The sequence below is a fragment of the Podarcis cretensis genome (genome assembly GCF_951804945.1).
Source record: "Podarcis cretensis genome assembly, chromosome: 12".
Taxonomy (NCBI): Eukaryota; Metazoa; Chordata; class Lepidosauria; order Squamata; family Lacertidae; genus Podarcis; species Podarcis cretensis.
In genome coordinates this window covers 38,408,729-38,426,764 of record NC_137181.1, presented here as the reverse complement: position 1 = coordinate 38,426,764, position 18,036 = coordinate 38,408,729, and the positions used below count along the sequence as shown (strand labels likewise).

The 18,036-nt window shown below is 48.7% G+C and overlaps 1 protein-coding gene across 1 annotated transcript; it reads left to right on the top strand.

Annotated features, from left to right (window-relative positions):
* Window positions 1-5,371: 5,371 nt before the first annotated feature.
* TRIL (TLR4 interactor with leucine rich repeats) lies at window positions 5,372-10,768 on the top strand. The gene has a single exon (XM_079947995.1). It carries the CDS (start codon window positions 6,519-6,521, stop codon window positions 8,805-8,807), a length of 2,289 nt encoding a protein of 762 aa, XP_079804121.1. The 5' UTR covers window positions 5,372-6,518; the 3' UTR covers window positions 8,808-10,768.
* Window positions 10,769-18,036: the final 7,268 nt, after the last annotated feature.

Here is an 18,036-nt window from a genome sequence, read left to right as displayed (position 1 = left end):
ATACATTAGGGCCTCAGCACTGCAATAATAAACGGCATCTAATTCACCCTTCCTAAAAGTTTGAAGCCATGTATGTGATTTGCACTGCAGCCATTTATGGGTATATAGGCTCTATGGAAAGTATACATTTATCTCAACTCCAGTGTTTGGTTCCCAGAGAAAGGAAATGCCTTATACTATAAAAAGCCCATTAGCAGCTGGGTTATTGGCTAGTTTGGCCAGAGTAGAGGGTTGCACTGTTAAAAGTAAAAAAGCAAAGTTAATACGCAAACACTTACCATTCAGTTTAAGTAGCAAATAGGAGCCAAATGCTCTGGGCGGCAAAGATCACTGGGGAACAGGACTTGGAAGACTGAAATAATTATTCATTTATTATCTTGATCAAATTTCAGCACAACTAGAAATTCCCATGCAACAATCTGACTACTCCAGTGCAGCTAAAATTGGTGATGTTTTGTTCAGACTCTTTCCCTCCGGATTGCATCCCGAATTGAATTCAAAGCTGTAGATCGGGGCCGGGGGGGGGGGGGTGGATCTGTGCTCTTCCTGGTTTTGTTGGACGTCAACTCCCATTAGACCCAGCCACCATGACCAACGGTCAGAAATTATGAGGATTGCAGTCCAGCATCTGGAAAGAAAGGTTCCTTAGCCCTCCTGCAGATTATTTTGAAAATCTAGCAATGTAATATATGGATAGTTAAGGGCCATACTTTGGTCCAATCACCCTGACCTATCAAGGGAAATCCATGGGCAGCTGCAGTGCTTGGAACTGATGGGAAGGCACATAGAATCATAGAATCATAGAGTTGGAAGAGACCACAAGGGCCATCGAGTCCAACCCCCTGTCAAGCAGGAAAAACCATCAGAGCACTCCTGACATATGGTTGTCAAGCCTCTGCTTAAAGACCTCCAAAGAAGGAATAGAAATACATCTGCAAAAACATCTGGAAGTGTATTTGCAGCCATATTGTGGTTTTAATTTGGACCCCATTGCACTGGTTGGATACCTTTAGTTTAGGGATGCGAAGCTGCACACTCCTCCAGATATTGGTCAGTGACAACGCCCACCATCTCTAACCACTGAACATGCTGATTAGGACTGGCGGGAGTTGGAGTCCAGAAGCATCTGAAGTGCCACGGGTTCCCCATTTCTGATTTAGATACAGCAGGGAATGACCCTTTCATACCAATATGTGTGCTATTAGCAGTAGAGCAGAGCCACTTACAGCCCCTTATCTCATTGGACTTGATGGGAGTTACTTCTAAGTAAAGGTAATGGGGCGCCTGCCCATTAGGTCCAGTTGTGACCGATTCTGGGGTTGTAGCGCTCATCTTGCTTTACTGGCCGAGGGAGCCAGCGTATAGCTTCCGGGTCATGTGGCCAGCATGACTAAGCCGCTTCTGGCGAACCAGAGCAGCGCACGGAAATGCTATTTACCTTCCCGCCAGAGTGGTACCTATTTATCTACTTGCACTTTGACGTGCTTTCGAACTGCTAGGTTGGCAGGAGCAGGGACTAAACAACGGGAGCTCACCCCATCGCAGGGATTCAAACCGCCAACCTTCTTACGGCAAGCTCTAGGTTCTGTGGTTTAACCCACAGCGCCACCCACGTCCCTACTTCTGAGTAGTCATGACTTAAAACAAAAAAAACACATAAATGCGTGCCTTATACATCTTTAGTCAGGCATTTACTGCTTAAAAGCTCCTTCCAACTGGCAGAGCAAGTATTTGTAGTTGAGTATTCCCGTAGGAAAAGGTACAGTTATTAAAAATGTGGCTGTATCTCCCTGCTTGAGCAGGGAGTGTGTGGAATATTTGCTGCGAGTCTGGAAAACACACTTTCTTCCTGAAGAAGAGCTGAAGGTCTCGAGTGACATTCCATTCTTAAACGAAAGCAAATGATCCCATCAGAAAATACCTTATCTGCAATGCTATTCAACCAACATGAATTACAGATGGCACACAGATTACTTCCACAAGTAAGCCATAAATCTGGGGAAAGGGTGTGTGCATGTGTGTCTATGATGCTTGGCAACAAAATGTTCAAATTAGGCATTGGTGCTGAACATCGCTCTCCTTAACAGCAAATAAAGTTTTGCAGCTTAATTGCATGCTTACTCAGATGTGAGTCCAGTTGTGCTCAATGGGGCTTACTCCCCAGTAAGTGTGTTCTGGATTTTCACTCGAGTTTTCATCTATGAACGCCGGACACATTGTATGCATTAAGTTGTTAGACATGTTTGTATTTTTGTATTAGAGCTTTTTATAGAATCTGAGTGGACATCAAACCCCAAAGCTCTCCCAAAACAGCCACAGATGTTATGCAGATGATTTTAATGCCGGTTTTAGTTTTGTAAGACACCCTGGGAATGTTTTTAGACTGAAGTGTGGGGTATAAATTCATAAAATAACAAGAACAGCACAACAGCAGCACAGTACACATATTATATGTGTGAGAGCGGCAGTCATTTGTTAAATGATTAGTAAATGTGTTCTGGTGTAACTGAACACAGTTTTTTAGTGAATGGAAGTGAAGTTGAGAAAGAGCCAACTACCGATAAAACGGGGTACTCGGAATGAGTGTGTGAGAGAGATGGGGGTGGGAGGGAGATGAACTGAAGAGCTGTTGAGGCAAATCAGTCACAAATAATCACATATGTCGACTCAGAAAAAAAATCTCCACTGATTTCAATGGGATTTAATCCCAAGATTTCAGCCTTAGAAAGGAAGTTGTGAAGTCCAAGACCAATCCATTTGGCTGGGCTGGAAGCTCAGGGTTGTTTTTTGGGGGGGATGTTTGGCTTTTCAGATGTTGCTGAGCTACAACTCCCAACACCTCCTGCAGATATAGCCAAGGGACCTGTAGTTCAGAAACATCTGGAGGGGGAAATGTTCTCGGGCACCTGCACTTGATGGAAGATTAAAGTCTCTTCCCATCCCAAAATGCCTGATCTGTCAAAGTTCAATGAATCACATTGCTATTAGCAGAGAACACACCTGGCAGACGAAGGTGGACTGAGCCAAGGGCCCATGTGGTATGCAGGTTGCCCACCCTGTCCCAAATGTATCACAGCTGGGAATAAAAGCATATATAATAGGATGCTAACGGACTTCATTCTTCCATTCCTTGTCCATATTGCAAGAGAGTATATTCTAATCTCTGCACCCTCGCCTTCTCCTTTTTATCTGTTTTCACAACAGGTTTCCTGTTAAACGTTTGGCCAGACATTAAGATGGGAAATTAGCAGCAGCGATGTAATATGCATGGGAATGATAGGTATTGTTTTTGTGCTGTCTTTCCCAGATTGATATTCAAGATGTCTTTTCCTCCTGACTTCTCTTGCATGCTGCAATTTCCAAGAAAAAAAATCTAGCGATGGCTGCATATGCACTATCCTGGCCAATGTAGTTTGTTAATGGGTTGCTACGAGTCGTAACTTTGCAAGGGGTGAATTACAACGCCCAGAATTCTTTGAGGGAAAGAATGCGTTTTGAGGGTGCTTTAAAAGTATAGTGTTCAGCTTTACAGTGGTGCCCCGCAAGACGAATGCCTCGCAAGACGAAAAACCCGCTAGACGAAAGGGTTTTCTGTTTTTCGAGGCGCTTCGCAAGACGAATTTCCCTATGGGCTTGCTTCGCAAGACGAAAACGTCTTGCGAGTCTTTTCCCTTTCCCCCCCTTTTTTCTAAGCCGCTAATCCGCTAAGCCACTAATAGGGATGCTTCGCAAGACGAAAAAACCGCTAGACGAAGAGACTCGCGAAACGGATTATTTTCGTCTTGCGAGGCACCACTGTATTAGTTACAAAATAAAGCCTAGCACAAATTTGTTATTAGAAGGCAACATCATCTAACAATTTACAGTGACAGGCTACTGCACTGACACCAGGAGACATGCTATTTGTAAGGCACCCATGTGGAGCAAGATTCAGGAGATATGATGAATACTTCAGTTGAGCTGAGGTCTCTGGGCTCCATCATCACCCTCCAATTCCTCGAACCATCTTTACTTGTAAGACACCTCCTTGCTTTATATAAGCATTGCACCCATGGGCTTTGAAGACACTCAAACTCAGGATGAAAGGGAGAAACGTGCTAAGAGGAAAGTACTCTTGGCAAACCCTCACCATGATCAACTCCTGCCCGGAAACCTATGTCCCCACTGCGGAAGGACGTGTGGATCCAGAATTGGCCTCCACAGTCACTTACGGGGTCACTGTTAAAACCGTGTTTATGGAAGACAATCTTACTTGGCTATGAGTGATCGCCAAAGAAGAAAGAAGAAGCACTCTTAGGATTTCAGTTTTTTTAATTAGTATAAAACTCTGCACCAGCCTGTAACTGATATGCAAGGAACACATATACAGGTATCAGTATTTTGAGAGTGAAGTGTTGCGTGCGGGAGGCAAACTTTACCAAAAAATGTCCGTAGTGTGGGATGTATTATTACTAGAGCAGTCAAGTACAACAATTTCCTGTTGCCTAGCTGACCCTAGCTGACCAGATAAAAGGGCTGGCCACGCTGCCATCTTACTCTTTGAGTCTTGCTCTCCTGGCTCTTAGCCAGCGCATGGCTCAGCCTTCACACAGGATGGAGCCCACAAGCCGAAAGTCTGAGATGTAGCTCAGACTTCTTTTCACTGTAACCCCAAGGTAAAGCCTGCCTTCAGATTACTGCTGCGAGTAAAACTTTATTCTTACTTTAAAAGACGACTGTGTTGTGTTATTATTTCTTTATGAGGGAAATAAAAGGGAAACTTACCAGGAACAAGCCGGACTGGATTGCTTAATTAAAGGATTCTAAAGGAATCATCAACTTGCTTCCACTAAGTTGCAAAGGGAACGTGCTCTGCTGTTTACTCACTAGTGTGAATGAGGAGGGATAACGTCAAAACAATCTATCCTCTCCTACCTTCCTTAACATTCCCACACACAGGAATGTAACAATATATACCAGCCATGAGAAGGGGGGGAAAGAAGCTTTATATCATAGCAGTTGGGAAGGCCAGTGCTATGTCTACAGATTTAGAATTCTGTTATTTTAAACAAGTGTGTCATGTGGTCAATGGATAAACCATTTATTTTGTTTGGAGAAATGGGATTCACGAGCTCTTGGGCGCACTGTATGGTATCCAGATCATTACATCACAGCTCAGTTTGGGTAACTGGAGATCCTCTGTGAAGTGGGTTAGGCTGATTCCAGGGCCAGCCCTACCATTAGGAAGACAGGAGGCAACTGCCTCAGGAGGCAAATACTAGGCAGCTCCCTGGCCTCTTCTCCTGAGCATCTCCTTGCTTGCTGGTCTCAGGTGTACTGAAGGATGCCCCCTGTATTGAAGAAAAACTCATCTGCCAACCCTTGCAGCTTCTGTAGATGGAATTGGAGGTGGGGATGCCTCATCCTGATCTGACATCCTATACCCAGGGGAGGGGGAGCCTATGGCCCTCCATATGATCTGGGACTACATCTCCCTCATCCTTGTCCATTGGTCACGCCAGCTGGATCTGATGGGAGCTGTAGCGCAGCCACATGTGGAGGGCTCATCGTACTGGCTCTGCAAAGCGATCCCTTTTGCTCCAGATATACTGTGGCGGCTGCAAATCCCAGCAAGCCCTCTCCTCTTTTCACAAAAGACCCGTTTCGTTTTACCTTCCAGCCAGAGAGGTGCTGCGGCGGGTGGAGGGCAGCAGCAAGGCGATTCAGCCGTCGGTGTCAATAGGCCCTAATCTGCGGTAAACCGTGACTATTGCTCTTGGCAGGCCGCTGCTCCGTGCAGAGAAGGGGCGAGTGGGAGGGACTTGGCTGGCAAGCTGCGCAAATTGAAACCATCCAGTGCTTTATCTGCAGCCCACGTGCTCCGATCTCGCTTCCCCTCCTGCCCAGACGGCCAAGTTTCTCCTGCCGAGCCCCCCCCCCCCTTGCACCCTCTCCTCCTCCTGCTGCTGCTTGGCTGCGCCTCGGCACCCCCTTCCCCTCGCCTTCTGCATGCACACACTGACTCCGGCGCGCTGCCCTGGTCCGACGGCTTCCGTCCTTCTGTCCTTTCTGCTGCAGCAGCCTCCCCTCCTCCTCCTCCTCCTGCCCCCCTCCTTGCAGCCGCTCTTCCCGCGCGTCCCCGAGGGCCAAGGGTGGGAAGTGCGAGTTTCCGCTCCTCCGCTTGTCTGTCGCCGGCCGCAGAGCAGCCCAGGCAGCGGCAGCGACAGGAAGCTCGCCGGGAGCCGCAGCGCCGCCGACGGCTCTCTCCCGCCTAACCCTGCGCGGCGGCGGCGGCGGCGGCTGCAGGGAAGTGGCGATCGCCGTCTCCAGCGGCGGGAAGCCGTCGGTTGACTTGGCAAGGGGGTTTCTCCGTCCCCTTCTCGGCAGCGGGTTCGAGAGGCGCCCCCCCGACGCCAGAGGAGGAGCCCGGCCGGCAGCCGCCGCGCAAGAGAGAGAAAGCGGGCGAGAGGAGAGGGTGGGATGCCGGAGAGACGCCGAGGGATCGGGGGAAGCTGCCGCTCGCCGCCCGCCCTCGCGGGATGGAGCCGCCGCGCCCGCGCCGTCTGATGCCGCTCCTCCTCCTCTGCTGCTCCTTGGCTCTGCTGCCTCCCGCCGCGCAGCCCGTGTGCCCGGAGCCATGCGACTGCCAGCAGCAGCAGCACGTCCTCTGCACCAACCGGGGGCTGCGGGCCGTGCCCAAAGCCGTCGAGCCGCAGGACATCCTCACCTACAGCCTGGGCGGCAACTTCATCGCCAACATCTCCGCTTTCGACTTCCACCGCCTGGCGGCGCTGCAGCGCCTCGACTTGCAGTACAACCGCATCCGCGCGCTCCACCCGAAGGCCTTCGAGCGCCTGGCGCGCCTGGAGGAGCTCTACCTGGGGAACAACCTCCTGACGGCCCTGGCGCCCGGCACCCTGCGCCCCCTGGCCAAGCTGCGCATCCTCTACGCTAACGCCAACGAGATTAGCTCCCTGAGCGCCGCTTCCTTTGCCGGGCTGGGCAGCCTGGTCAAGCTGCGGCTGGACGGCAACGCCTTGGGCTCGCTGGGAGACGCCACGTTCTCGGGGATGTCCAACCTGCTCTATTTGCACCTGGAAGCCAACCGCATCCGCTGGCTGAGTCGCAACGCCTTTGCCGGCCTGGGGAAGCTGCGCTTCCTGGACCTGTCGGGGAACCAGCAGAGCCTGCTGCGCCACCCCGACATCTTCCGGCCCATGTGTTTGCTCAGCACCCTCCTCCTCTCGGGCAACAGCCTGCAGCAGCTGGGGAAAGGGCTCTTCCAACACCTGCCCAACTTGGCCAAGCTGTCCTTGAGCGGCAACCGCCTGGCTTGGTTGGCACCGGAAGCCTTTGCCGGCCTGGGGGCCCTCAAGGAGCTGCGGTTGGATGGGAACGTTCTGAGCCAGCTGCCTGCGCCGCTACTGCAGCCGCTGCGCAGCCTGGAGGTGCTGGACCTGAGCCACAACGCCCTGGCCGCTCTCCCGCCGGGTGCCTTCGCTCAGCTGCACAAGCTGCGGGAGCTCAGCTTGCAGGACAACGCCTTGACTACGGCGCCCGGTGACCTCTTTGCCTCCAGCCCCGCGCTCTACCGCTTGGAGCTGGATGGAAATCCCTGGAGCTGCGACTGCCGCCTGCGAGGCCTGAAGCACTGGCTGGGCTCCTGGCATGCGCAGGGCCGGCTCCTCACAGTGTTTGTGCAGTGCCGGCAGCCACGGGCCCTGGCAGGGAAATACCTCGATTACCTGGAGGACTCCCAGCTCTCGACAGCTCTCAACGGCTCCTCTTGCCCCAACGTGGTGGCCTCCTCTCCTGCCCCGCTTGCTAGGGGCAACAGCAGCTCGGGCCTAGGCCTAGTGCAGGAGAAGGTCGGCTCCTTGCCCTCTGCCTCGACCATGCAGCTGCTGGGCTCTCAGAAGATCTTGGCGTCCGGGAGAGAGAGCTGGGCAGCTGAGACGGGCCCCACAACCTCAACGCCCGGCTTGCACCTCAACACCAGGCCACCTTCCCTACCTGGAGCTGCTTGGCCCAGGCGGGCAGGCAAATACCACTCTGTCTCGTCCGGCATCCCTCCGCTGGTCACCGACCCCTGTGATTTCAACAAGCTGTTCCTCTACAACCTGTCGGTGGAGGCGGTCGGCTCTGGCACGGTGACGGTGCGCTGGGGGGTCCGCCCGCACCGCAGCCCCCGCCTGCTTGGCCCCGTGCGCTTCAGAGTCCTCTTTGACCGCTTCGGGGCCGCCACCAAGTTCCAGCGGTTTGTTTACCTCCCCGAGTGGAGCGAGCCTGTGGCTACCCTGCAGGAGCTGCGCCCCGACACCCCTTACCTGGTCTGCGTGGAGGGCGTGATCGGGGGCCGCGTCTGCCCGGTGGCGCCGAGGGACCATTGCGCGGGGCTGGTCACCCTGCCCGAAGAAGGTGCAGGCGCTTCCGCCGCCGTGGCGGGCAGATCCCCAAACCTGGACCACCAACTCCTCACCCTGGTGCTGCTGGCGGTCAATGCGTTGCTGCTCTTCCTGGCCCTGGCGGCCTGGGCTTCCCGCCTGGTGCGGAAGAAGGTGCTGGGGTGCCGGCGGCGGAAGGCAGCATCGCCCGTGCACGTCCGGCAGATGTATTCGACCCGCCGGCCCCTGCGCTCCATGGGGACGGGCGTCTCCGCCGACTTTTCCGGCTTCCAGTCCCACCGCCCGCCCCGAAGTGCGGTCTGTGCCTTAAGCGAGGCTGACCTCATTGAGTTCCCGTGTGAGCGCTTCATCGACAGTGGCGCCGGAGGGAACAGCAGCGCCCGGCGTGGAGAGGATCACCTGCTGCAGAGGTTTGCAGACTAGAGGCGTGGACGGAACAAAAGCTGCGGCTTCCGTCGCCGCCCTGTTATGCCGCAATCAAGTGCCCAGCCTTGAGATTTGGCAAGGTCTGCTGGGAATGGCAGCCTTTGGTTGGGTGTACTTAGGCCTTCTGCTGTGCAAAAATGGCGGCTCATCAGACGAATGTTGGATGGTTCTAGGATAGGGTATGCTGGAAAAACAGTAGCAGCAAAGGGGTTGCTTGTTTCTCATTCGGGGACCAACCCTAGTTAAAGCGGGATTCTACCACTGTTCTCTTGAAATTACCACTATACTGTAGCTGAAGGGGCACTGGTTCCTCTTCATGGGCAACTATCAACTTGGTGATATGGGTTTTATGGTTGTCCAATCATCAGTTTCCACACTGAGATGGTCTGTTGTTGTTTTCTAAATAACTATTCTGTAATCGTCCCTAACCTGTGGATATAATTCTGTAGCTAATCCTAATTACTGTTGGCCAAGAAATGAACAGAGATACTAGGAATGAAACAGAAGATGGAGAATGTAACCCTATACAAGTGTTCACAGCTCAGGTGGATTGTGTGCCTTATAGTTGCTCCCTTTTTGCACCATTTTACGTGCCAGGTACATCACTTAATGCAAATCCCAGGTCTCCTCTTTCACAGGACTAGGGTCCTGTTACTTCCGCATATGAACTGTCTTACATATGAGAACTCTGCATACAGCTTAAATCCCCCTTACCCACTAGAATGGTTAAACTAAATGCTTGTCCAGTGTAGCATGTGGCCAGCCAGTGTGGCATGAACACAACAGCAGTCTTCTGCTTGCCTACTCGAATTAGTATTTAGAGCGGGGTTTCCTAAACTTGGGTCTCCAGTTGTTTTTGGACTACACCTCCCATCATCCCTCACTAGCAGGACCAGTGGTCAGGGATGATGGGAATTGTAGTCCAAGGCAACTCAAGTTTGGGAAATTCTTGATTTAGAGGCATGCTACCTCTCCAAACTTTATAGCCTTACTTTTCATTGAATTTGTTTAATCCCCAGTTTTTGCTGGCGGCCATCTGTACATCTTGTGGCAAGGAGTTCCATAGTTTATGCGCTGCTCAAAGAAGAGCTTCCTTTTGTCTGTCCTCATCTCACACCCTTCAGCTTCGTTGGATGTTCCCATGTTCTCACGTTAATGACAAGGAGGAAAGCCTCCTACCTGCTTTCTCCATGTGGTGGATACTTCTTATTTTCTTCTGCCATATCCCACCTCACCTTTTCTCCAAACTGAAAAGGTTGAAGCATTTGTAACCTTCCCTTGTGGAGGAGTTGCGCCAGCTCCGTTTACACCACCTAAACGTATGGAGCCTACGCATGGTGCTTCTGCCACCGGTGGCTATATGCTGGCACTGCCATGCACTTGTTGCAAGCACACACATGCCAGGGAAATGTCTAACCCATCCCTAAGTCCGTACAGTGCCTGATTTGCAGACCGTTTGAATCAATGACATTTCAGACACTGACTTCCTTGATCTTTGCACCAGCCTTTATTGAAAACGAGCCAGGCTTGCTTCTGTTTTGAGTAATGTGAAGGCAGATTACTGCTATGACATGGGGAAGGTAGTTCATAGGTGTCCAAACTTGAACACTAGCTTCTAACTCTAGTCAAATTTTTGAGCCCTAGTCTTTGACTCAGACCCTTTCCCCTCACAAGAAAAAAAACCTTGGAAAACTTCCTTGGAAAAAAAACCTTAACATACAAGTAATTGGAAGAAACTAGAACGGTGCTTTTTCTTTTTAACAGAGCCTTTTTTTAATTAGCTCAAATCAACGTGAGCTGATTTAATGTGTGTTTATATATAAAGTATGCAAACATGTTGGTTTTGCAAGGCTAAATTGCCGATACCACTAGGGGAAAACTAACCCGAGTTTGTTATGATTTGTTTAGAATGGGTTATTTTTACAATGGTTTTGAATAAATACTTTTTGGTACTTCTACAGCTTAGCATGTTTTTCTTGTACAAGTTGCTGTGACTATTGCTAGGGAGTGAAATTCTGAGATTTGTAATGAAGAGCGGATCTGAAGGAATCTGATTGGTAAACAGGTAACATGGGTGAATGAATGCTTGACCTCTGAAAAATAACACTTGACATAGTTCAGACACCTGAAACTACTATACCAGTTTTCAACTTTCATTTTTAAGGGAAAAAAGAAAGAAATTCAGGCAGTTCTATGGGTCATAAATTAATTGCTCTTCAGCATTTTCCTCCCTAATGTGACTCTCACTAGAAGTTTTATCTAGTTGGGCAACTTTTCATTAGCACTAACAAAAATAATGGCGGCAAGCTTTGGAGTTCTCCAGGACTCCTCATTAGGCAAACGAAGGAATGGAGGAAATGGGGGCCTGACTCAGGGTACAAAAATTAGCCTGGGTGTTGTAGCCATGAGATCAGCTTGTAGCCTCAGTTGTAAGATGGAGACTGCAGACAGAATAAATCCTTCTCGTGCTACAGGTATCAGGTTACACACCTAGAATTCTGGGGTAAAGAAACAATGCTTGCTCCCAAATTATGAGAAATTAAAGTTAGGACATTTCAGGTTATAGATCCCCCCCACCTCTGCTAATCTATAAGCTATTTTTAAAAATTATATATAAATATTGTCTTCAATGTTGCCTGATAATAAACTTATGATGACAAGTCAGACTTTAAATTTTTCAGAAACGAGGAGTTGCCATTGCTTTTTTTAAAAAATCCTCATCTTGCTCTCTTCTGTGTAACAACTTGCCTGTTGAAGAGTTTGGAAGAAATCAGAAGTTTGCTGCAATTTTGTGATACACTGGTACCTTGGGTTAAGAACTTAATTCGTTCCAGAGGTCCGTTCTTAACCTGAAACTGTTCTTAACCTGAAGTACCACTTTAGCTAATGGGGCCTCCTGCTGCCGCCACGCTGCTGCTGCATGATTTTCGTTCTCATCCTGAGGCAAAGTTCTTAACCCGAGGTACTATTTCTGGGTTGGCGGAGTCTGTAACCTGAAGCGTCTGTAACCTGAAGCGTATGTAACCCGAGGTACCAGTGTATTTTGGTTGGTCCTAATAAAGTTATTAGGGGATGTGGGTGGTGCTGTGGTCTAAACCACAGAGCCTCTTGGGCTTGCCAATCAGAAGGTTGGCGGTTTGAATCCCCGCGATGGGGTGAGCTCCCGTTGCTCAGTCCCTGCTCCTGCCAACCTAGCAGTTCAAAACCACGTCAAGGTGCATGTAGATAAATAGGTACCACTCTGTCAGGAAGGTAAACGGTGTTTCCGTGCACTGCTCTGGTTCGCCAGAAGCAGCTTAGTCATGCTGGCCACATGACTCAGAAGCTGTACGCTGGCTCCCTCGGCCAATAAAGCGAGATGAGCACCGCAACCCCAGAGTCAGCTACGACTGGACCTAACAGTCAGGGGTCCATTTACCTTAATAAAGTTATTACCCAACTGTGGCTTTTGGAAGGTGGTTCCCCCTCCCCCCCCTCTATGGACTAACACCTTTGCTTTTAACAAATTTATAGATATTTTCACATAAAATCTCTATATTATGTCTGTGTTTCTCAGTGATTTTAGAAATTTCTCAGCTGGTTGAGCTGCGATGCCTTCAAATGGTAGTTCTCAATTTGGGTTATAAACCACTGAGAAGTTATCTTTGTGCAGAAGTAAATGGGAAATCTGTCACTTTTGCCCTGTTGTGCAATCCCATTTATTTTAGTCTGACCTGGGTAGGATGTCCTCTTAATGAATGATGCCTGTGGATATTACTTTTACGAGGGAATTACGAGGGAAAGTCTTCATGCGATGTCAGAACAACGCTGTTTTACTTCTTACACAAATACTCCTTTTGAGTGTAGCCTGGGAAAACACTGATTAGATTTCTTTACAGACTGCATGGTTCTTAAATCTGTGATCCTTTTATTCTTTGATATTCCATATTCTTTAACATTTGCTTGATAAGTGTATGCCTGATGAGTAAGGAGAAGAGTCAAGTGCTAATGACATCACCATGTTTTCCCTTGCTTGTTCTAGATTTTTCCGTTCCAGGAAGGAAGGGGGGTAGAGCATCTTCCTTGCATGCATAATGTCCCAACTTCAGTTCCTGACATAGAATCTTAGAATTGTCGAGTTGGACGGGGGTCCTAAGGTTCATCTAAGTCCAACCCCCTCAAATCCAGGAATCCTGCATTCCAGCTGGGGCTGGGAGAGACTCCTGTCTGAGGTCCAGCTCTGAGGGCCTTCTGGCGGTTCCCTCCCTGTGAGAAGTGAGGTTACAGGGAACCAGGCAGAGGGTCTTCTCGGTGGTGGCGCCCGCCTTGCAGAGCACCCTCCCACCAGATGTCAAGGAAATAAACAACTATCTGACCTTTAGAAGACACCTGAAGGCAGCCCTCTTTAGGGAAGTTTTTAATGTTTGAAATTTTATTCTGTTTAATATTCTGTTGGGAGCCGCCCAGAGTGGCTAGGGAAACTCAGCCAGATGAGCGAGCTATAATCAATCAATATTATTATTATTATTATTATTATTATTATTATTATTATTACTACTTTGAGAGTTGTTTCCCCTCTGGGCACATAGTACCCAGCTAGAAACTACAGTCTTATGACCCAGTATAATCCTACGCTGGTTGTTTTTCTCACGTTACATTAAAAACCCAATTGAGCCTGCAATCCTGACCCACTTACTATGGGAGTAAACCCTATTAAATCCAGTGGGACCCACTGCTGAGTCGATATGGTTAGGATTGCAGCCTTAGCCGTCTCCGTATCCTTAGCTCTACATCTGAATATTGTTAATATGTCCAGAGAGCAGAAGAGAATTTAAGGTTGTGTTCCTGTGCACACTTTCAGAACAGCCAGTGTGGTGTAGTGGTTAGAGTGTCAGTCTGGGACCTGGGAGACCAGGGTTCAAATCCCCCCGTAGCTTTGAAACTCACTGGGGTGTCCATGGGCCAGTCACTGCCTTTCAGCCTAACCTACCTCCCAGGGTTGTTGTGGGGCTTAAATGGGGCAAGGGAGAACGATGTATACCAATAAATAGATAGATAGATAGATGATAGAAGTAAGCTCCTCTGAACATTGCCACCATAAAATCTACGCTCTAGCCAATGTAGGTTTCACACCTGCATTACAAGACTGATTTAAGTACCAATGGGTTTAATAAGCCCCCATGTGGAAAAACACGCACTGTTACCAAATTCATCTAGGTGATGTGCTATGTGACCCCCAAAGGCATTGCAAAGAGGCGTCTCTCCTTCAGATGTATCCATTAGGAAGTTAGGACTTTGGTGTGTGTGTGTGTGAGAAAGAGAGAGAGATAAGTCATTTTTTTCCTGCTAATTGACAGGATGTTGTGGAATTATAAGCACTGCATAGCAGTAAACAAGGCCTTATATTGACGGCACTAAAACAGTAGATGCTGCCACTGCTGTGAATTCGCAATGGGAAATGGGGAGAGAACGGAATGTCAGTGGAGAGGGAGGCCGTTTTTTTGGCAAACTGGGAAAGTCTGAAGCCCCTGCTATGTGCATAGCAATGAGCTTAGGCTCACAACAGATGTGTGCGACACACAGAATTCCATTCCGTCCGTGTAATGTGGGAATCGGCCACTGGAAAGAACAGCCATCATTCTGACAGGGCTTCCAGGAGGCAGCGTTCACTAGGCCCAAATGACATAAAACGCTATGCAGTATTAGCATTAATGCTGAAGTGTTTTTTTGCAGCATGCTTACACAGTGAAGAGATAAGAGCCCCATTCCCTTTACTTCTGCTGTTCAGCGGTGATGAGTACCGCTTATGCATCCAAAATGATCCTGTCCAAGAGGGAGCTGTCAGTAGGCTTAGTGAAACTGTAAGGTTTGGACAAGCAGAATAATAATATCTATCTATCAGCGTGTGGCGCTGTGGGGACACAGGTGGCACTGTGGTCTAAACCACTGAGCCTAGGGCTTGCCAATCAGAAGGTTGGCGGTTCGAATCCCTGCGACGGGGTGAGCTCCCCTTGCTTGGTCCCTCCTCCTGCATGTTCAAAAGCACATCAAAGTGCAAGTAGATAAATAGGTACCACTCCAGTGGGAAGGTAAACGGCATTTCCATGCGCTGCTCTGGTTCGCCAGAAGTGGCTTAGTCATGCTGGCCACATAACCTGGAAGCTGTACGCCGGCTCCCTCGGCCAGTAAAGCGAGATGAGCGCCGCAACCCCAGAGTCGTCTGCGATTGGACCTAGCAGTCAGGGGTCCCTTTATCTTTATCTATCTATCATTATCTATCTATCTATCTATCTATCTATCTATCTATCTATCTATCATCTATCTATCATCTACCTATCTATTAAAAAAAACTCTTAGGGAAATTGCAAGGTTGAGAAACCGCAGAAGCAAAAATATCTTCCTGGAACTTAGAGCGGGGGATTAAAACACAACAACCCAAAACAGTGTAATATGGACTGAGCATGCTCAGAGGCCGCAGAATGCTTTGTGTCTGTTAGAGGAGGGGAGAAAAATAGAAAATGGGTGGGGGAGGGAATGGGATGGAATATTTTGAATGAAGGCATGACTAGCTGACGCTCGTACTGCAACATCTGGTTGCAGACCCCACTTGTACTCTCAGTATTAATGCGAACCAGTTCTCATAATGCCCTTCAACTTGTCTTTCATGCTCACAGTCAATTAATACACGGTCTCAGTTTATTAAAATGCTAATTTTGGGAGTGCTGTTTAAATGTGTGCTCACGGTTGGAGCAGACAGGCTAATCCATAATCTTGCTAAAAGCACTTTGATGTAGAATTGTTAAGGTTCACCCGCTGCACAATCCCTGCCATTTTATTCTCGGCAAACTTACCATTACAGTATTTCTTGCAAGTCTTTAGGGCTGACCTGGAAAAGGACTCCTACCTTCCCAACTTAACTACCTTAGGGTGGTAAAAGCTTCTGTGAAGTTGAAGTGTATCATTTCAGTCCCTGGGAGGGTGTTGTTAGTGGAAGAGACATGTACACTACACTCAGCCCCGAAGCCATTCCTAGTCCCCACTCATGTTGGGTACCGTTTTTCCAATGCTTCCTGGATCCTTTCTACCAATAAAACACCCCAGAGAGGACAGGAAGCATTACATTCTGGTTCTGTGCTCAGTCTGAGATTTCATGAGGACGCCAAGACATGATGTTTCCTTCCTGCTCTCTGGCATTTTCTGAGTAGGAAAGAACTACACAGCACTAACCAAACAGGCACCATGACCAGTCCAACCATCAGGAGGAACATATGTGGTAGCAGACAGCATCACCTCCATGGTTTGGAGGACTCAGAAGATAAGAACATCACAAGAGCTTGCTGGATCACACCGAAGGCCCATCGAGTCCAGCATCCTGTTCTCACAACCAGATGGGGATTCCCAGAGTAGGATCTGAGCACAACAGCACTCACCCTTCCTGCAGTTTTCAGAAACTGGTATTCAGAAGCAGGTTCTCTCTGAAAGTGAGTGTAAAGGTAAAGGGACCCCTGACCATTAGGTCCAGTTGTGACCGACTTTGGGGTTGCGGTGTTCATCTCGCTTTATTGGCCGAGGGAGCCGGTGTACAGCTTCCAGGTCATGTGGCCAGCATGACTAAGCTGCTTCTGGCGAACCAGAGCAGCGCACGGAAACGCCGTTTACCTTCTCGCCGGAGTGGTACCTGTTTATCTACTTGCACTTTGATGTGCTTTCGAACTGCTAGGTGCGCAGGAGCAGGGACCGAGCAACGGGAGCTCACCCCGTCGCGGGGATTTGAACCGCCGTCCTTCTGATCGGCAAGTCCTAGGCCCTGTGGTTTAACCCACAGCGCCACCCGTGTCCTTGAAAGTGAGTGTAGAACATAGCAATTGTGGCTTGTAGACATTGATAGCCCTCATGGTCTCATCTCCTTCACTAAGTAGCTTCTATTTGCAGTAGGCCCAGGTGGTTCAGGTCAGTGGACCCACCTCCTGAGTGGTGGGTCCTTGGCTCTCTACCTGGTGTCAGAAGTGTGTATATGTGTGGAAAGTTTCATGAATCCTAGCCTTCCCTGGCTCCCGAAAGCCCCCAGGCTCAAACAAACAAAACACCAAAAGGACTTCCATGCGTACTTTAGGAAAGGGGATTGCGGTCAATAGACAATAACTGAATGAAGATAAGGCTTTTCTGTGGTGGCATCCAGAGTCTGGGATGTGCAACATTACAGTCTTTTCAACACCTTTTTAAAATATTTTTATTTTCCTAGGCATTTTAAGTTATGTTTAGTCTGCATTATGGTTCTAAAGTTTAATTGCTGTTAATTCCTCGTACAGTGGTACCTCGGGTTAAGTACTTAATTCGTTCCGGAGGTCCGTACTTAACCTGAAATTGTTCTTAACCTGAAGCACCACTTTAGCTAATGGGGCCTCCTGCTGCTGCCGCGCCGCTGGAGCCCGATTTCTGTTCTTATTCTGAAGCAAAGTTCTTAACCTGAAACACTATTTCTGGGTTAGCGGAGTGTGTAACCTGAAGCGTATGTAACCTGAAGCGTATGTAACCCGAGGTACCACTGTATTTGCAACTGGCCTTAATAGTTTTGTTCATACACCACTCTGAAATTCGTTTGGATAGAGGGCAGTCGAGGTATACTTTAAATCAGTCAATCCCCCAGCAAGTCCTTGGCCAATGTTAGGCATCGACCTGGGCCTTACAGGTTTATGGCCCAGACTCTTAACTACTCTTATAACATGCTTTATTGCACTCTCTTGCAAATGTGGAACAGGATGGGGAAATAGATTGATGACTATATTCTGTGTGGACTCAGCAGTACGAGGGTGTGATCTTGAATACTGTGTGCAACTGTGAAACTTAAGGGAATTTTCTGGCTTCTTGCAGAGTTCATTCCATTCCTGCGTCTTGCTAACTTGCTGCTTCCAGAGATGACTAGCCTCTCTGATTCATAAGGTGACACTTCTTGTGGAGTGTATTCTTCGTTGCTGACGCCCACATTGCATGGGTCTTCAGAAATGCTTTCCTAAGCAGGGTGAGCCCAGGTTGTACACTGAGCAATTTGTAACCCTGTCTTGTAAACATACTAAAGAATGAGTGAAAAGGAGAAGGGGCAGCTGTATCTTTCTAATGAGGGTTTGAGATATTTATCAAGCAAACTAGGCTAATGAAGCCAAACACAGCTGTTTTATATTGCAAATTAAACTCTTCCTTTTGAAACAGCCATTAAAATATAAATAAATGGGGCCAAATTCACCCCTGA

Bases quoted from the DNA above. Each gene is read 5' to 3' on its own strand.
- TRIL (XM_079947995.1), top strand. From the start codon at position 6,519: ATGGAGCCGCCGCGCCCGCGCCGTCTGATGCCGCTCCTCCTCCTCTGC.